At 37.8% G+C, this 21,807-nt stretch overlaps 1 protein-coding gene across 11 annotated transcripts in view; it reads right to left on the bottom strand.

Moving 5' to 3' along the window:
• The window catches only part of camk2d2 (calcium/calmodulin-dependent protein kinase (CaM kinase) II delta 2), a 43,139-nt gene that overhangs the window by 17,782 nt on the left and 3,550 nt on the right, over positions 1-21,807 (bottom strand). For all 11 annotated transcript variants that reach the window (XM_063476336.1, XM_063476337.1, XM_063476334.1 and 8 more), the window contains 2 exons: positions 3,736-3,795; positions 888-942 (listed from right to left, as the gene is read on the bottom strand). In XM_063476336.1, coding sequence (XP_063332406.1) covers positions 888-942; positions 3,736-3,795 — 115 coding nt within the window. The remainder of the gene's footprint in view (positions 1-887; positions 943-3,735; positions 3,796-21,807) is intronic.

Below are 21,807 nucleotides of genomic sequence, written 5' to 3'. Positions count from 1 at the left end.
GACTCAATTACAAAAATCACTGGCGACTTCAACTATTACACCTCGGTAGTATCGACTCTGTACCCCTTTTTGCCATCAGTGCTGCCTTAATTCTGTCAGCTGTACAATCATCATGTGAATATCCCATTCCACCACATACCAGTGGTGTTTTACTGGACCTGGTGACAGTGAACGCCCTTCATTGTCAAGTTCAAGAAACGAGTTTGAGATTATATTACATTTTTTAACAGGGTGTGTTATCCTGTTGGAAGCAGCCATCAGAGGATGGACACATTGTGGTCATAAATGGATAAATTGTTTAGCAAAGATACTCAGCTGGGTTTCACATTTATATCAGTTGATACTCGGGGGCCTTGCTGATGCTGCTCAAGGGATAGCTTCTCTTTTTCGGACCATTCTCTGTAAACCCAATAGATGGTTTTGTGGCAAGATCTCAGCAGTTTCTGAAATTCTAAGATCAATAACTGTGCCATGTTGAAAGTCACTTGAATCATCTTTCAGACCTTTGCATTAACAAGCAGCTGAACAATGCTATACTGGAATGTGGAACGTTCCAAACGAAAATAAGAAAAAAAATATTTGCAAGTAACTCACCAAATAACAGTAACTACATGACTATTAGCATTCTAACAATAGGGTGCCATAATAATTGCCATAATAATTCTTTAACATAGTGGACTCTAATGTTATTGGGTATTTACAGATATCTTGTTTGAATGTGTTTGACCCTGGATTTTTTTCCCCTCCAGTGGTCATGGCTTTCAGAGTAAAAACTGAGCTTCTTCTATACACGGTGTTACCATTAATAAGAGATAGTATATAAAAATTGGTATAGTGAAGAGAATTGACAAAATGTGTGAATGAGTATGTGTGTGTGTGTTACTCACAGATCAAACACCAGATAGTGGAAACCCTCTTCTGATATGCTGTCATGGAGTCTTACTGTGGAGGAGCGCAAATAAAAAAAGGAGAGAAAAGTGTGACAGAGCAAAGAAAAATCAGCCAACAGAAACAGACCAGCAGTGTGCAGGGGTCAACAAAGTTACAATATAACACCTAAAACGTCTCAGAACATGTTACTAATAATAGATGACTTCTAAGTTTTCATAGTAAAGCTGTCAACAGTGATGGCTGTCGCTTGATGAAATCTCGCTTTCCCATAATAAAACCTAAATTATTTTGGAAGTATCTATATTTCTAAGAAATTCTTTACAATACTAAAAATAAATTCAGTAAAATTATAATTCACATCACGGCAATTATGACACCCAGTTATGTCAATTGAAGGTTACTAGAATTAATATTGAATCATGTGTAACTTTGCCAAAACAATGTCAGACTCTATAGTTGGGACCACATGTTCTCCTTAAATTGCTGGCTGTCTGAATGGTGTCCAAAAAACAATGTGGGCTTTATAGATAACTGGGAAACTTTCTGGAGGAAACCTAGTCTTGGTAGGAGAGACGGCATCCCTCCCACTTTGGATGGAGCAGCTCTCATTTCTAGAAATCTGGCCAAATTTATTAAACCCCCCAAGATGTCACTATCCAGAGTTGGGACCAGGAAGCAGAGTTGCACTCTTACACGCCTCTCTGCAGCTTCTCTCCTCGCATTACCCCCCAAAAATCCCATCTCCTTAGAGAGTGTGTCAACTCCCAAACAGAAAAAAACAAACTAAAAACCAGCAAAAAATGACTTAAACATAAAAAAAAAATCACAAAGAAAGAACAATACAGTATCCACATTTGCACCAAAGAGTTAAACAGTGAAAAGTGGATTAATAAATATTAGGTCTCTCCCTTCCAAGTCTCTGTTGATCAATTATTAACATGAGTTAATAATTGATTAACAAATTGATTTACTCTGCCTTACAAAACCTGGCTACAGCAGGATGATTATCTTAGCCTAAATCAATCAACACCCCCAAGTCAAACTAACTATCAGAATCCTTGAAGCACAGACCGAGGAGGTGGTGTGGCAGCAATTTTCCACACCAGCCTATTAATCAACCAAAGACCAAGAAAGACTCATGTCTGTGCTTATCCTGCTAGACCTCAGTGCAGCGTTCAGTACTGTTGACCATAATATCCTATTAGATCGATTAGAGCATGATGTAGATACTACAGGTACTGAACTGAAGAAGCTTCTCGGATGAGAGGTGAAACGTCTTCAAGCAACTTAAAGAAGTCCAGACACTTTTCTTTGCAAACTCCTTTGACTACGATGACCTGGATGACGGAGAACCTTCACAGACAGATACTACAGGTACTGCGCTGCAGTGGTTTGTATCATATCTATCTAACAGACTCCAATTTGTTCATGTAAATGGAGGGTCTTCTTCACATACTGAGGTTAATTATAGAGTTCCACAGGGTTCAGTGCTAGGACCAATTCTGTTTACATTATACATGCTTCCCTTAGGCAGTATCATCAGAAGGCATAGAATACATTTTTACTGCTATGCAGATGACACACAACTTTATCTATCAATGAAGTCAGATAACACACACCAATTAGTTAAACTGCAGGAATGTCTTAAAGACATACATACCTAATGTCCTCAATTTTTTGCTTTTAAATTCAGATAAAACTGAGGTTATTTTACTCGGCCCTGAAAATCTTAGAAATATGGTATGTAACCAGATACTTATTCTGGATGCCATTACCTTGGCCTCCAGTAACACTGTGAGGAACTCTGGAGTCATTTTTGACCAGGATATGTCCTTCAGTGCACATTTCTTCCTGTTAAAAGGGAGTTTTTCCTTCCCATTGTCACCAAAGTGCTTGCTCATAGAGGGTCATATGATTGCTGAGTTTTTCTCTGTATGTATTATTGTAGGGTCTACCTTACAATATAAAGCGCCTTGAGGGAACTGTTGTTGTGATTTGGCGCTGTATAAATAAAACTGAATTGAACTGAATACACTAAATACAAAATACAGTAAGTCTCATTAGCAAAACTGGCTGCTGTCATTAGTTAAGTTAATTGAACACAGTATATGGATAGCACATCATCACTGTTTTAACATCTGCATTTATGAGGAAACAGAATATCTGGCTTGCTTTCACTTTTAGCCTTTGCTAATCTGTTACTGTTAGAAAGTAAAGCATTACTACACTGTGTTTCAATATTAGGACATTAGAAGAGTTTGACTTATTTTATATATCATTGTCTTGATTTCAAAGCCACAGGATCAAAGACCTAACGCCATTGTTGCTCTCAAACTTTCAAATAGCAAATACATCTCAGAAAACTAAAAAGAAATTATATGAGAAATATGAAACAACAGCAGTGAAGGGAAGAAAGAGCATGTGTCTATAAATGTGAAAACAAAGGAGGAGAGACCACTTCTATCAGAGGTTTAATGAGGGGGGTGTAAAGATTTAGAGAGCGGGTGTACGGCTAGTGCATCTTTTTGATGGCTCAGCTGCAAGAGCACACAGGTGCAGCATAATCATTACATACCGTACTAGAACACACACACACACACACACACACACACACTTGGTTTCGTGGTCTCTCCTCCTTTCTCTCTTGTAACTGTGTCTAGAACATGAATATCCCTAGCAGAAATCAGTAGAGACCTGAAAAGACCTGTTTTAATTTGCACAAGGGTGTGTGTGTGTGTGTGTGTGTGTGTGTGTGTGTGTGTGTGTGTGTGTGTGTGTGTGTGTGTGTGTGTGTGTGTGTGTGTGTGTGTGTGTGTGTATTCCGAGATTTAGGACACAGCTCACCGATGTTGGGGTGCTTCAATAAACGACAAATCCTCGCCTCTCTCTCCAGCTTTTGATGATCTAAAAGAAAAATAGAGGAGACACAAACACAGAGATGGGTTATTTTAATGCTCCTCATGATTCCCTCCTGTGATTGGCTTTATAAATAATAGAACGTGAAGTTGGATGCAACTTAGTTTTGACTCAGTGGAGGACACATTGCAGTATTTGGTTGTCAGCGTCAGTGTGTGTTGTGTCTGTCTGTCTGTGTGTGCGCTGGCGTGGTGTCAGCCGGCTCTTTTCCTTATCAGAACTGAAATGCTTGACAAAAATAATGTGACCTGATATGTGCTCGGTAATATGCCACAAACAGGCAGGCGGCAGTGAACAACAAACACAGTGAACGGCCACAGAGGATTCATATTGACCTCTAGCGTTGGGCTCAGCATAAGCTCCTGCAATGTACTTTTAGGTCCCCTTTGGTGCCCCGAGGGAAGTCTGAAATCTGTATTCCCGAAATATACACTGTGCTGCAGTTTTGCAGATGTAACATACAATAGATTTATACAGTAATCCTTTTGAATGTTTAAAAGAAAATCTCATACCGTTTTTTCTTCATGTTTTTTATTAAAATTTGTGTTAAACAATTAATCCGGATAGAATATATTAAAATTATTTATTTTCTACCCCCTTTTTTCAGACAAAGGGTATTTTGAAATAATATATAATCGGTAATACAAAAACAGCTATGTAATTCTGTATTACACCAATGGTGAAATTTAATCAGAAACTTTATGATATTTGTAGATTTCTACATCACTGTAATTAAGTGCTTTAGGTTACAATAAACTGTGACATTTGTTTTCCACATACACAGTAATATTATGCATACCATAAAACGATTTCACTCATATTCCGAAACCTTAAAGAAGTATATGCTCTTCGGCAGTGACTATAATGTTCCACCTAAATACAACATCAGCTTTTGGTGAGCTTGTTTTAATAGTGGACCCTTAACTGATGCTGGGAGAACATGTACATGCTTCTTTACATGAAATCCACCAAATTTTATGAGGGGGAAAAAAGACGGTATTTGGGAAGCACAGAATAGAACAGCAGCAGGTATTAGATACTGCAATCTAACTGTACTGCAACAAAAATCTCAGACAGGAAATATGGCAACCCAGACAGCATAACATATCTCTCCTCTATGAGGCTCAGACTGATTTTATCTGACTTAGCAAACATGAAGTGACACTCAAATCTCTCTGTCAGAAGAAACCCAATGTCCAGTGACTCTGATTCAGAATAAGTGAGTCATCGCAATGAGTAAGACAATCCGGTGCTGAGGCGACCCATTTCAGCTTTGCCTCAGGACTCAGAGGGAGAGAGAGAGAGAGCAGCAGGTTCTACATTTTTCCAAAATAAAATAGGACGCCTATTTTTCACTCTCATCTGCCTCCTTCTTCTTCTCTTCTTGATGCTATGGAAACTGTGGGCTCAGTGCAGCACAGAAGCAAGACCAGCAAAGAACACTAGATTGCTTGTTCTCATTATAGGTCCAGGTATCTGTTTGTTTTGTGTCAGTGTAACGCACCTATAGGAAAACAATAGGCAAGCACAACAACAAAGCTAGTGCGCTTTAAAGGAAACTGACCTTGGCGTGCACTCAAATATGCAGCAAAATGCCAGTATAAAAAACATATTATGACAGAAAAGTACTTATCTACAAAGAAAGGTGACAAAGATGTTTGTCAGCCCTAGTGACAAAGTTTAATCCAGAATAAAATTAACCTTATATAGCATGAGCAGACAAAATAAAATAAAAAAAGAATATTTAAAGGCAAAAGAAGAAGAGATAAAATGATGAAACTACAAAAAGGTCTACAATGAACTGATCTGATTACTGTTGCGATAAAGCTTTCTCATCCATCAGCCCAAGCATTAACTACCAAGAACAGCCACAATTAACTTCATTATCTTAAAAAATGCTGTTTCTTTTCTTTCAACAGTCATATTGGCTCCAGAGGCAGTGATGAAACTGTGTAAAAACTTCTGAAAGGACTTGCATGCCTTCCTGCATGCAGAATTTCTTGCAGCTCTTCTGTGTGGCTCCAAGTCTGCCATAATGCCCCTGAGAACATGACAATTTCAATTTTGCTGAAGCATACTGCCAGCTGTAGAGCCAAGCACAACAGCACAGAAGCCCACAAACAGCGCCAGAAACAAGGGCAGCCTAGCCATTACTGCATGATTAGCAGGATTCTCTGAGCAAGGTCACTAATCTCTCCATCTCTGTCTTAGCTTTATTATGTTGCTGAATGGCACATCCTTTTGTGTCAGTATAACACAAAACACGTTCTGTCTTCCCTTTGCTAATATTGAGAGAATCATTACTCACAAATATCTAATTTTCACATTTGCATTTTCTGCTACACTAAGTAATTGTTTTTTGTTTTGTTTGTTTGTTTTTTTATAATACACCTGTGTTTACAGTACATCACTTAAGTCTACTATCATGCATATTTTAAACTGGTACAACAGCCAATTTGCTGTTCTTAAGGAATTTAACGGATTACTTTTCATTGTACTTTGCTTTATTAACATTGTTAAATTCCAGTAAAATAAAACAATACCCATACTATTAAGTATGTTTGCAGGACTTTTGTTAAAATAATAGTATGCACAATGCATTAATGCCACAATTAAGACACAATCTAGTGTTATTCTTTGTACACTAAGCAATAAAGTTATCTGACCTAATTATACCATACCTAGTAGCAATACTGAGGACATGGTTTAGGAAAGACTGCGGCACATTTTCAGACCTCAACACAAATACTGTAAGTTTTTTTCCCAAGATGAAAAAAAAAAAATCAAATTCTGAAAATGATTTGAACCATTCTTCCATAATGGTCCATAATAGGTGGTCATGTTTGGCTGTGCCAGGGTGGTTGTATTTTTTTTTTTTTTTTGCAGTATTCATCGACTGTACTCTGTTATATGACAGCCTCGCTCCCTTTGTCATCATTTTCCACCTCCACTTTTCTTTCTGTCTCTCTCCTCTCTCTCCCTCCTCCACAGGTAGTCCACCTCCTAGCCGGCTGGACATCTGTTGTCTAGCAACTCACGCACCAATCAGAGCGTCAGGCCTCTCCTCTCCTCTGCAGTGGAACCAGCCTTGAATGCAAATAGCAGATATTGAGAGTTCACGCACAACTTTAAAACTCTGCAGAAATACAGTTAGAGCTACGTATGCTTATTTCCTAACTTAAACACGTCTAGTCTTGTAGATGAGGATGGAAAGTCAGAAATTGAGCTTTACAGATTCTGTAATGCAACAGTTGAGTCTCAAGATGCTTATGTACACAGAAAAAGTGCAGATAGTCTAAGGATTGATGAGTAGTGAACGTTTGTCTGCAAAGGATGCGTTCATATATTTTTTTGATAATATTAAAACTGTAGCTTTTTATTGGAGCCCTCAGCAGCTACAAGATTTGAGAAAAATGCAACAAAAAACACGTGCAAAAGAGCTTAAACATAATAAAGTTCTGTTCGTTCTGAAAAAGTGATACATGAATTTGTGACTTCCAGATTAGATTATTGTAACTCGCTGTACTCTGGACTCCAACTTGCTCACCTCCAAAGATTACAGTTCGTTCAGAATGCTGCGGCTCGTCTCCTAACCGGAACTAGAAAGTTTGGCTCTATTACTCCAGTGCTCTCTGACTTCCATTGGCTGCCTATTAAATTTCGTATTTATTTTAAAAGTTCTGCTGCTTACTTTCAAATGCCTAAACAACCTTACCCCTGACTATCTCACCGACCTCCTCAGTCTCTATACTCCCAACTGTTCTTTACGATCTTCCGGTCAGTTACTTCTGGTCCAGGCACCGTCTGAAGACTAGGGGTGATCGTGCTTTTGCCTCTATAGCACCAAACCTCTGGAATAGTCTTCCTGCTACCATTCGTGCCTCTGACTCCATTCAATCCTTTAAAGCACGCTTGAAAACTTACCTATTCAACCTGGCTTTTTCCGGTTCACTAATTCTCACCGCTCATTAATTGCTGTATCGCTACTCATTTCTCTGAATTATCATGATCTCTCCCTATCTCTACTTACTAATGCTTTTTGTTTGTTTTCTCTACTTTCTCTATTTTACCTTGTTTTAATGACTTACTGTTCAGTGTAATCATTTACCGTTATTTTTACTGTGAAGCACTTTGGTGTACCCCCTGGTTTTAAACGTGCTATATAAATAAAATTGTATTGCATTGTATTGTAGTGTGCTGTTGATTTTAGGAGAAAATCAAACTTTAATGTCAAACATCTGCAGTGTTGAGGGACTGCAGACAGTAACTGTAGAATGAGACAGTCCACAAGATTACTTGGTTTTCCTTTGAGAGCTTGTTTCTCATTTTTGCAAGCTTCATACAAGTTAACAGGATTGGAGCACAAAAGTGCACGAGTACAGGTGTGACTGCCTGCATTGGCATAACAGCGTGTTTTTATTTTTTAATGCTTGAGTAAATCGCATTTTACCCATTCACTCTTCAGACTGTAGCTGCAAAAAAAGCTGACTCTCAAAATGTCTCAAACAATCAGTTATGACTGGCTGAAAAGCCTCACAATACTCAACTCTGCTTGCGTAAGCTTGACTCCTGCTGTCACAGACACTAGTGAGAGTAATTCCGCTTATGTGGTTAAAACTGAACCAACTGTGCCAACAAATGTGAATGTCCGGTCAGCTGTTTTCATTCAACCCTGTCTGGACCTTTTTTGGCTTGATCTGGGCTGACCGTCTCAAAGTGTCCAAGTATGAGTGCTTCTCTGTCTGGCACAATAAAGACCACGATGATTGATAACTTCATTTAAAGTATACAAAAACATACCTATTCTTTTTTGTTCTCTTTTACTTTTATTATTTTAACTGTCATAATTTGTCTTTAATTAGCTGTGGTGTGAGAAAAAAAATACAGCTACTTTGTTTGTAATGGCTGAAAAGTAGTCGTGTTCCTCTTCAATACCAAATGCACTTCTTTGTCTCATAAAACAATCCAATTTGTTATATTTTTCCATGACACAGTGCAATAGCCACAAAAAGATTGAAATATCTATTTAAGGTATTTACAACAGAAACAGTATCTTAAAAGTTTGTGGCGAGTATGTATTGCTATAGGTATAGATTTAACCTCCCCAAATGTAGAGTGATGCAAGGAGACTAGTGTGCGGTCTTTCAGTCAGCTCCTTTTCAGTCTACAGAAAAATATTGATTTGTTGTATTAGTCACTTCATAAATCTTAATGTCTTAAATAATCGATTTTCTATCATTAGCATTCCAAGTATGCTGCTCAGATTAGGCCTCCTACACTTTGCACCATTTTAGAACAGATCACAAGTTACTTCTTTCAAAAGTACAAGTCCATCCATTCGCTTCTCCTTTTCAGGGTCGCGGGGGGCGCTGGAGCCTATCCCAGCTGTCATAGGGCGAGAGGCGGGGTACACCCTGGACAGGTCGCCAGTCTGTCGCAGGGCTAACACACAGAGACAGACAACCATTCGCACTCACATTCACACCTATGGGCAATTTGGAATTATCAATTAACCTATTCCCACAAACTGCATGTCTTTGGACTGTGGGAGGAAGCCGGAGTACCTGGAGGGAACCTACGCAAACACGGGGAGAACATGCAAACTCCACACAGAAAGACCCCGGCCTGATGGTGGAATTGAACTCAGGACCTTCTTGCTGTGCGGCAACAGTGCAAACCACTGTGCCACCGTGCTGCCAAGTGAATGTATAAATATGCTAATTTGTTACTAGGGAATGTACAGAAACACAGCTCTTCAACCTGGAGAAAGTGGGGACTGGCTGATAACCAGTTTGTCTGCTGTATTGTGCATTTGCTCATTTTCTGTAATCTCCAGGTTTCTATTAGTAAAAGGTATGACTGTAAACCAAAGAGTTATGTGTTCTTTCATTCCGAGTTGTTCTTTCTGTTCCATTACCTGTACACTTCAGTTGCTTGAGTTGTGTATTATTATCCCTTACGTTAAATGGACACAATTGCAAGTTGGAAAGAACCAACCGTTAGCAGCAGGTTGCAGTAGGTTCCTGGGGTAAATACGATCGACAGGTTAGCAAGTATCATTTGATGAATTGTTTCCAAAGTGATTAGTAAAAATCCCACTGAACCTACAGTAAAGGCACAAAAACATTTGCAACAGCAAGCCCATCTTCAGTTCACCCAACTGAAGATGGAGGACATTTTAAATAAACTAACAAAGGAAAAAGGGCTAGCGTTAAAGTTATCTAAAACTCCAGTAGTCTCGGTGTGAGCAAAGAATCAAATCAGTTCTGAGGAAAATAAATGAATAAATGAGTAAGAAAGAAAAAAGGCTAGATGTCAGGTTATCTGGTGAAGACAAAGACTTTTGCTCTTGCCAAATCTATTTATTATACTTTTGGTTAAAAAAAAAAGAGCTGGTATTTTGTCCAGTGTAAATCAGTGTATCACATGACAAGTTCCAGCTACAGACCCCAGTGAACCTCCACCTCTACCCCACTTTGGTTCTTTCCGCTGCTGCTTCTTTCTTTTTCAGTCTGGGTCTGAAGTGTCACATCTGCAACCGCACTGCAGCAGTATAGTGCTCTCTCTGTGAGTGTCTTTATAGTTTGATATCCTGCAAGTCCAACACAAGCAAATTTTGGGACAACATAACACATCCAAACATTTTTATTAAAAATAAATAAATAAATAAATAAATAAATAAATATTAAAAAGAACAAGGTAAAGAGTAGGGATGGGTATTGATAAGATTTTCACAATTCCGATTCCATTTTCGATTCTGTTTAACGATTCGATTCTTTATCGATTCACTTATCAATTCTTTTTTTTTTTTTTTACTAAGGTCGATTAGCTTAGAACTTTGTTTTATATCTTCTCTTTGAACAAGATAGAAATTTAGGAGTAACATGGCCTTACAAACCCAACAGTGAGATCTTAAGACAGGGGTGTCAAACTCAAATACACAGTGGGCCAAAATTCAAAACTGGAACAAAGTCGCGGGCTAACATTAATATTTATTGAAAAATATCTTCCTCCAGATATAAGAATCAATCTTTTCTTATGGACTCAAACAAGTTTTGCTGAAAAACTGAATATGGAAGGCTTAATACTAAACGATATATATGTATATATGTATATGTATATCGTTAGCTGTATAATACCAGTAGGCCAGCTCTAATAGTAATTTGGTATGGCTTCGCGGGCCAAATGTAGTTACACTGCGGGCCAAATTTGGCCTGCGGGCCAGAGTTTGACACCTATGTCTTAAGAGATCCTTAAGAGATCCAGCCTATGGCTCTTCAATGGGGTGTCACAGGGTCCCCGGGGAAAAAAAATTGTAAATGTAAAATAATAAAATAAATATTCTTCTGTAGCAATAACAAAGTATAACATAAATTATTCAGTAGCAATTACACAAGAATATCCAGTAATGTCCCTGCCTACAATTAAACACATTCACTTACCGAAAATCGGGGGCATCTGCTGTGGCAAATGGGTGCAAGCCTTTTACCACAAACTTAGTCACTGCTCGGTGACATTCGTCTATCCTGGCCTGAAAGGAGACGCTACCAGTAGACTGCAGCGACAACTGCCAGCGAGCGCCAGCCAGACTTTGCCTCTCTCATCATGGTCACCTAAATGCAGCGCACAGTAATGGCAGGTTTTGTAATAAGGCAGATCGCGCTAACATAATATGCACTGTTAGTTGATTATTTACCTGCCGCATTAACGGGAGAGGACGTACAAACGTTACTGCTGCTGCTGGGTTGAGATTCACGAGTCAGGAGAGGAATTAAAAACACGACATTCATTTAAGGTCATCGCGTGTTTTGTGAGCAAATGCTTTTGCATATTCGTAGTGTTTCCTCCCTTGAATGAAATATCTACTTTGCAAGTATTGCAAGTTGCCCTGTTGTCATCCGTTCTCGTAAAGTATGACCAAACTTTTTAGCGTTTGAGCCACCATGTTTCCTGCCAGGTAAATGACGCTCCGCAACGTGGTGACGTCATTCGGGACGACTGGAATCGATAAGGGAATCGTTTGCAAAAATGGCAAACAATTCCAAGGAATTGAAAAAGTGGGAACCGGTTCTCAACAAGAACCGGTTCTCAACAAGAACCGGTTTTCGATACCCATCCCTAGTAAAGAGGTCAGCTTTGAAACTAAAAAGCTAAATAGAGCCATCTTCACTGCAACAGAAGCAGACTGAGAATATGAATCTTTAAGTGAAATGATTCTGTGCTTAGTTTTATTATTATTGTTATTTTTTTTTTAGCTTTTTACATCTTTGATGTTTTTGCATCCATGGTGACAACAACTACAATTTCAATTTCCAAATGATCTAAATGATGAACTACTAACTCTTGATATGTAACATTTCTGTTTTCTGTATAAAGTATGAGGTAATTTTACTTTCATTACATGTAGACCTGTAGTTAATGTTACTACTGACTTCAGTGTTAAGTGGTGACTTAATTAACAGGCTAGTATTGACAGTCTGACCTTTATGTCATAGTAAAACCACAGCACTAGTAGCTACATGTAAAGAGTGTAGTATCTATTACAAGGGAGGAAAAGAAAAGAAATTACTTATTTAACATTTGGCTCATACATAGTTTTGGCCTACAAAGAATATTTCCAGTATAGTGTGTCTGTGTAAGAGTGCAAAATGCAAATGAGGAAAATAAATAATGGAAGGCATCCATGACAATTGTTATGTTATTTTTTTTTTTACATTTTATCCTTCAAAATAAATTCTTGTTGGCACTTTTATGTAAAAACAAACAAACAAACAAAATTGGTATGTGAAAACACATTTTCTGTTTATATTAGGTATCATGCATGTTTGGGAAGCTAAAAGGTCACTTGAGTGGTCTTTCATCAAATGTGACTCAGACTCCAGTTTTGCATGGTGACCCTCCAACTTTATCAGTAGCTGATAGGCCAAGTATAAAAAGCAGCACACTGGCTGACCCGTTCTTTCCAAAGTATAGATTGCCAGTCATCAGGGGAGCTAATATCAAAATATTTTTGAAAGTAGGTTGAACAGAAAATGGCTCCTAAGCTAAAAAGAACCAATACTAGCTAACTCTAGCTTTGTACCAAAAAAGAGTCATAAATAAGTAGTGATGCAGTTATCGATGATAATATGCCAGTTTCATGCTGCTCACTTTTATTTTATAATGGAAATAACATCCTTAAGACTAATTTCTTATATTTGCAATGATCATTACAAATATCTGGGGAATTTATACATATGTCCTGCCTTACTGGCTAAAAATATTGCTGTTACCAGTATACAATATGCAAATTCTATATACCAGTCAACAATAACAAATTCTGATAATCAATTAAAAACTCAGGTAATCAATTAAGTAAAAAATCCAAATTTTGTTGGTTATAGCTCTTTTGATGTTTTGAGTGTTGGTCAGAAAAATGAGCAGCTGAAACCGTCCTCTGGAAATGCCAATACATATTCAGTTAACCCTATTAAACAATCAATAGTTTAATCACCAATGACGACAAACGTTTTCTGAAGTCTTAACGCTGATACAGACACAAATGTTCAAACCACACACAAAGGTACACACACAGACAGAGACACACCGCAACGGGGTCCTGGAATTGCTCTGCTCCATTTAATTAAGAGTTTTAATTAAAAAGATGTAGTGGGGTGAACGTAACATCCTCTGCTGCCAGCGGCTAAGTAGTCCTCTTCCATACCGTTCCCAGGGATCTAATGAAACCATCCAGGATGCTGAGACAGCGTCACCCTCTGTTAGTTTGCAATAGAGGAAGAATTATGAAACTGATAACTCCCTTTCTTGCTCTTCTGAAGAGAAACAAAAGGTGGCTGGTGTCAGAGATAAAACTGCCCCAAGAGTCTTGTAACATACGGTAATGTCCACATTTATCTTATACACTGTAATGCAGAGATATACCACACACATTAGACTGATGTGTAAAATTGGTTTAATCTGAGCTGCATTTTCTGAAAACACCTCAACAAGGAGAGACTCTCAAAATACTAGTTATAATCACAGACAAAGACCACATTTTATTGCAGCAATCAAGCCCTACTGTGCTGCTCATTCTTTATTTTGATTACAGCTACAGTACTGCGGTAGCAATTGTGTCCTGCAGCTCAGGAGAACTGGCAGCACCAAGGTACCAAAATACACAGTACAAAAGATTCAACTTGAGAATTTTATTTTTGCAACAAGAACAGGAGTAATATAAACTAAATTAAACTAAACAAATTAAACAGAAAAGTTGCAGCTCTCCATTTGCAATGCATGCCATGATCAAGCTTTGTAAGAAATATATTAGTAAATATAAATACATGAATGGGTGTGCAGGTACATATGTGCAATCTGTGTGAACCATGAAACAGCATAAAAAGATTAGTCAACACTTAAAATTCTCTAATACAACTACCAGACCTAATTTATTCTGCATTTCTCTGCAATGCCTCCAATACACCAAACAGAGAACTTGACTGAACCATCCAGTTTTCCAGTTTTTATTAGCTAGGGAAAGCAATAGTTTTAATGTAGAAGAGAAGCAATTTAATGGAGCTACTTTTTTCTGGGGGAAAAAAACCCACTGGTATCTCTTTTTTTCTAGTTTTAATTTTGGAACAAAGTGCAACAAGTATCTTGTGGGAAAATTGCATTACAAAGTAAAGAACTCGAGTCACTTGGGGAAAACCAAGCCAGGCCATGAACTGCAGACTCTCCAGTTAGACATGCCAGAAGCTGACTGGAGGCATCCTAGTTAGATGTCTGGACCACTTGAATTGCCCTTTCGATGTGGAGGAGCAATTCCTCTACTATGAGACCTTCCACTGACTGAACTCCTCACTCTATCTCCAAGAGTGAGCCCAGAGATGTCAAAATCATCACAGCGAAATGCAAATTGTGTCTGTGTGATAAGTATTTCCAGGCTGTGAAGTGCTCCACTTCAAACTGAAAAAGCACCTGCAAGTTAAGCATGGCTTAACACAACACTGCTGATGAGGCCTACTGAAGACAATAACAATGCAGGACCTATAGCTCAGACGCAGTCATGGCTAGCATTTAGTGTGGCTAAAATTGCCACTTCAAAGGAAACTGCTGGTTAAGTGATGTAGTAGATGCTTCTGCTCAACTGTCTATGCAATGAGGCAGTGTCAATACACTCATGACAAATGTATAGTTTTCTATGCCAAAAGTAGAAAATCATTTGCAACTTTGCCACTGTGCTAATCCATCTATGAAGTGACATCATTTTGAATTAAAATGCACACTTTTACTATGAATTTTGTCTTCTAAGATTGTTTAAATATATCTAATCAATATTCAATTTGTCAATGTTGAAATCATTTGGTACATGGCCGATGACTAAATGGTCATAAATATGTTCAGTGTCACACAACAGCTCTTTGTAGGAAGTAGGACAGTAACAATATGAACCGTACACAGTTTACCTGCAGCAGGAGTTCAGACTAAATATTTTAAGACTCTGAGAAAGTAAGAAAAAAAATTAACATATAAAAGCACAGAGAAAAGGAGGGAGGTAGGCGATGCATTCAAATTTAATCTAACCTGTAATACCCTTGCTTTGTTGCACACATTGTACTGAACATTTTTTTAACCTTAAGTCAAAATTTTGTGATTTTAAAAGAGTGAGAGCTGCATCACTTATTTTTTACTTTCACTGAATGCATACATTGAATTTAATGGACAAAGTTGGTTCACGTTTCACATCTGAAAATCTAGAGCAGACTCTGTGCTGATGACTGCCATCAGTCTAATGTCTATTCATAGTGGTAGGACACATTTGAATAATAAGGTCCATGATATGTGGCAGACGGCTCTGTAAGAAATTTGGCATAATGCATCAAATTAATTTGATAACTTGATGCATTATTATACAGGAAAAAATATTTTCAAAACTAAGACTTTAAGTGGGATCTACAAACACACATTTGCTGTCCAGTGCTTTGTTAATTCGCCAAACAGCTAAACATTCACAAAAAACAGAAAAAAAGAATATTTTCAATACTGAGTGTATGTCAGGGTGTGAGAGCACAAGCAATATATTTTTAGCCTTTGAGTACCCAGTGAGTCATGTGATCCCCTTCTTCTGACTGATCCCTCCTTCCTTTCCTTCTCTCCTGCGTGCATATCTGTGTATCTTAACCACAGTCCTCTCCCCTTTCTCTCTGTTTTTAGTCCTACAGACCTATTGATTAATTTCTTTTTTATTATTATGATTATTTTTGTCAAATGGCTCAGCTGTCTCTTTATTGTCATCTCCTCACATATAGTACAGACTCTCAAACATGTGCCAGGTGAAAGAAGATAGAAGAAGATAAACCACCATCTCTAATTTGCTGGAAATGATTTCCAGATTCACAGCGCATCTCCTTATCACCAAGCCATGCTCAAAACAATGCAATGAGCATACTGGGGTATCAATCAATACTTAAAATTTTTCTAAAATTTCTATATCAACAAAGCCGTCTTCACCTGCAAGCACACAACCCCTGATTAGTTTGAGTGCCAAATTCTGTATTTTTTAAAGATACCAACCAATTGCATTGGTATTAATGAGTACCAATTCAATTGGTTTCAGATTTCAAAACATCTGAGTTAGAGGAAGAAAGACAGCGAGACAGTGTGATGTCACTCCTACAACATTTTCAAGTACAATGACGGTGGTGTCAGCAAGGAGACAAAAGTAATCTCAGGGGTGGTTACACTTTTCAAAATGCGATGCAGACAACACACTCTGCAACATAGCATTTTTGTACTGGCTACAGTAACACTTCTTTTAAAATCACCATGCTGTGCACGTTTAAAGAACACGTTTTGTGAGATTGTATGTGCGAAAAAATAGTATGTAATCACAACCAATAATAGTATAACGTTACTATTTAGTACAGTCGTTCACAAACAGTGTCACATAACAGACATTGTCAGTGACCAAGGCAGTGTGTAAATGGTTGTAGATACATAGCAAAATATATCAACTGGGAAGTATGGACTTATTTTGTAATATATAATTTATTGTTTTAAAACAAGAATATGATAATTGAGTATCATAACATTTAATGTTTGCAATTTAACTATTAGCAGTTAATTGATAGCACCATTAGCTGTCTGTTAAGGCAGCGGCTAATTGCTATGACTAATAATAAATTAATAACATTAACATGGAGAAATGGGCATCAAAGATTATCAATCCTGCCAGTATGTAGCCTTAGTACAGTCTCCTGGTAATTTAACAGGATCACATTCTCTTTTGTCTAAAAACTGTCATGTTTCTCTGAAAGTACCAGAACGAAGGTGAGAAAAGTCTGCACCAAGTAGAAACAATGGCAGTCTACCTTTCCAACTCTGTTTGATCAGCAATGACAATACTTTTTGGGGGGTTTTGCACTACCTAAAAGAATCTTAAAATTTGTTTGTTTGTATTATGCTAATCTATATATTTTTTAAACAACTTTTATTTTAATTTTTTTGTCATTTTTCCTCTGTGATATCAAAACTGGCTTTGAATATTAAGTATTTACATGGATATCAGTATCGACAACCCAAGAGCACATCTTTTAAAAATTAAAAGTACAAACCAACACAGCTAGGCAAGCTTTTAGCTATGAGAAATACAGAATGCACAAACACACACTTAAATACTGACTGACCATCTTCTCTATCACACTCTGATTTTCTGTCTCTCTCCCTCTGCTTCCTTTCCTTTTCTTCCATTCTGTTTCTCCACTCTTATTCACTAACTCATCTACTGCTCTAAATCAAATGCTGCATAATCAGGACTGCAGATTTTAGGAATGTGGCTGGTTCAATAGGCCCACCACATGTGTGCCTACTTAACTAGAAGCAGCAAACACACACACAGTGCCTTGATCTGCCTGCATTCCAGACACCAATCCTATCCTAAACCCCTTTCAATTATATATAATCACACACACACGCATGCACTTGCATACACAAACACAGAGAACAGAAGAGAGGAGTAGGGGGAAGGTCATGATCCTGCCAGAGAGAAGGGAATCAGAGTTGCAATTCTAGGGCTTATCGCGGAAAGAGGGTAAGACCATATTTGACACGCCAGCATGCAGAGTATGTAAACCTCTATATGAACACACATAAGAAAGAGGAAGGGCGAGTATGTATGCACTTGGAGACCCACATGCACAAGTGGTGAGATAATTCTTTGCGGTATTTTTGGAAAATCTGTCCACGCAAGTGTCAAGACACTGATCCGTCTCCCAAGGTGTCTATTACAAACACTACACTCAGCAACATGCAAAAGACTGTTAGGATATGGAGGAGAAGATATAGATATGCTGCAATAGATAGATTGATTGACAGATAGAGCACATACTAACCTTCTTAGTTACTATTCAGTCAGTACTCACACATTTAAATATTACATTTTGGGTAAGAATTCGATGAGCATTTTAATTTAAGACTTTAAGAACTGAGAAATAACTGAGTATAACACTAAACATTTAATGTGCACTGTGTAACATATAATATACATTTTACGGAAATTTTAAGGAAATGCCGCAATCTGCCTGTAAACAGCACCAGTAAATGCATAATGAAAAATGTAGCAACAACAATCCAGGAGACTGTCTATCTAATATTGAGCATATTCTATCTGAGTGAGCACCTATGCCAAGTGGCTAATTTTTGGCATGTTTCAAATGGCAATATGTAGATCAACTTTTTATTATGATATTTCAAGAAAATCAGGTTGGTTGAGTCATTTACTTACAGTTGTGTTGCACATCACCAGGTGCTAGTGTTTTTTTCTTTTCTTTTTTTTTTTGGTTGGTCGGTTTTTAGGTAGTATATCATCATCAGAGGGCATGTTGCTCTCAGACATGCCCGGGGTTGTCTCATTCTTGTGCGCACTAGGGAATGCAAATGCATGGGGTTGCTATAGCGGTGATATTACAATATGACAGTCTTACATCATGTATAAGATTCAAACTGGTATGGTTTTAAGTCAATGAATGTGAAGAGAAGTGATTGTCTGAAGTGTTTGCGTGTCATCTGGAAATGATACAATTCTTGGATTTTCTTTGAAATTACTATCTAATAACAGTAGGCACCAATTTAAAATGTTATATTTTGAAAGCATGATATGACAGCAAAACTGTCATTCAAAATTATGTGTCAATACTGTTTTGTGTTGCCTGTCTGCAACCTGCCTTTATGTAAACCAACAACATCCTGCACCTTTCCGTACACCTTCCTGGTCGAAGAAGTGTAAAATATAACTTCTGTAGTCATCATCAAAGTATTTACTATTAGCTAACGATGACAAGTGGTTTGACTTGTGGACAAATGTTATAGAACTATTCCTTTAGTAAAAGGTAGTAGCAAACACTTAACACCTCATGACACATAAAACACGATTATTGTCATACAATCAATAAACAACCAAAAGAAAAAGCACATATTCCCCATCCGCGATTTATGGAACAATATTATTTTTGCAGATGGTTAAGTCTCAGCTCATTTTAAATACTTCATGCTCTATTTAATCTAATGTAATGAGTCATAGTATAGAAAATCACATTTTTGTAATGTGGTTATGAATGAGGACCACAAATCTTCAAATAAATGTTTTTTAATGAGCTCAGGAACACAGGCTTCAGTAAGTATATCAAATATATATTTATTTTTAAATGACAGCTGTCTGCACTGTCTGACATGGTTAACCATCAATATCTACTGAGGGATTCAAAATATTAATTAAAAATGCAAAACAGCTGGTTAAAGTTTATTCTGTCAACCCTGTGAGTTCACATAGATGTTATTCTGAAAGAGCTGCTGGGTTCTTAATTTGTTAAACTTGTTTTATTAAACCAGAGATGGCAACAGCTGATGTCCTCTGTCCATTATCAAGGCTTTCTGCAAAAGAAGTTATGAAAAACTTTTTCACACTACACTATAACTCCTTACACCTTGCATGTTTGCAAAGGTGGTTATGTAAGGAAAACTTATGTTATAATGACAAATAAAATAAATCACAGAATATCAATTACTTGTTCTGATTCTGTAGGTGCAAGCAACCAGAAAAAGCTGCTGGGCCCTTAACTGACAATCTCAGGCTATTGTATTGTAAACAGAACAAGACCATGTCTTCAAAACACTGGCCCTGTACAGATTTTAGTGGTATTGTAGTGAAGTGGGGTTAATCCTGCTTCCAGAGACAATAGCAAACTGTGGCCACAAGATGGCAGTAATATAGAGGACAGATGCAAATGGTTATGAAGGAAGCTGTTTGAGATGCCATCTGATATGGCAGGAGAATGATTGTTTTCCTTTAGTATGTTTTAGATAATCTATGTCAAGGTCAAAGTGAAGTTTATTTGTATTGCACACTTAAAACAACCAGAGTTGACTGAAGTGCTTCACAGGCAGCAAAAAAAACTCTAAATAAATAAATAAACATGTCCTTTTTAAGATTTCATTAGACAACTACTACTTCCCTTGCTTGCTTAGTAAGTGATATGGTGACACAGACAGAATGAAAGCTACCGTGGTGTCACTGGTCCACTGGTTTCTTTAGTCCCCTTTTGAAATCTTGAGATGAGTGTTTTCACTGTCACCATCTTAGGTTAAAAAACAAGCAAGAGTGGGACTTACTACATAAGTCATCAGCCAGTGACCATACTACAGATAATCCTGCATTTTGAAACACAGTATGACCAAGATTTACAAAAGTGTTTCCAGAGGTTAAATCAGAAAACTGTTTACACAAGTTTATATGTGTTATGGGCAGACACCAAGATACATCTATCTTAAATTTGAGGCAGCCCCCAATGAGAGTGCAGGATATCACTGATTGGCATATCACATGACAGTAAATACATTAGTGGGGCACCTAGGCAACCATATCTGGAAAGTCTGAAAGTAACTAGCTGTCAGCTCCAAAGCGTGTCCAACAAGCAGTTTACTTCCAGTGTGGACGAAGCTTACGGCGCTTCCATTTTGGCTTAATTTTTCTAAGCCAGAAGCCATATCCATATTTTAAACATACTATGTGTAGTGACTGTAGCCTACTTTGTGTAGAATTTGAGTTGCTTTTATCCTTCAACAACCAATCAAAACTTAGTGCCTCTTCTGATTTACTTAGGGGTGGTCCTAAGCAACAGACCACACATTTGATTCATCATAGTCAAAATATAAACAAATATAACATGTGCACTCCAGTCAGTTTAATTTCAAGTAAATTATTGCAAACTAAATTGTAGTTTAGAAAGAATGGTTCACATATACAGGAATCTGACATTTTCTGTAGTAGACAGCAGTCACTGATTATCACAAACAAGCACACTGCAACAAAATCTACTGGCTGAAGAAATGGAAGGAGAACTGTAAAAGCACAACACATCACTGGATAGTAATCACAGATAGACTCTTAATGGCTCCTGGGTCAAATATATGCTTGCGCATGCATACGTTTGTGAGCGTGTGTTTATGAGCGTGTATGTTTGCGTCCCAAGCCTGAGGCAACCAGGCCAGCAGCTACAATTACAGTGATGGATATGAAAGAACTGGGTCGGCTTCACAAGAGATCTGCCCCTGGGACAACAAGACCAGCCAGAGCCCTGAATCAATAAGGAACACACGCACACGGACGCACATACGTACACACAAGGTTGTATGGGACAAACATTTGCATAGAAACTAGAGGACAAATATGAAAGCCACAAAAAGGAGGGAGAACTGCACATCACAAAAAGTGCAACAGAACAATTACAGCATGACACATCACTTGACACGTATTCAGTTAGTTTTTTCTACAAACATAGAAAACGTAACTATCCAAAATGCAGATGAGTCTCTTCCCTTCTGTGTGACTGTCTGTCAGTCACTCATTGAGTTTAATCAGAAGCACACAAACTTGTTCTCATTCAGAGCCCTAAAGCCTGTTTCAGAGTGAGCAATGCTCAGCTCATAGCTCAGTAACACTCAGGGAATGTTTCAGCTTGTGTT

The sequence above is a fragment of the Pelmatolapia mariae genome, linkage group LG6 (assembly GCF_036321145.2).
Source record: "Pelmatolapia mariae isolate MD_Pm_ZW linkage group LG6, Pm_UMD_F_2, whole genome shotgun sequence".
Classification (NCBI taxonomy): domain Eukaryota; kingdom Metazoa; phylum Chordata; class Actinopteri; order Cichliformes; family Cichlidae; genus Pelmatolapia; species Pelmatolapia mariae.
This window is presented reverse-complemented; position numbering and strand designations above follow the sequence as displayed.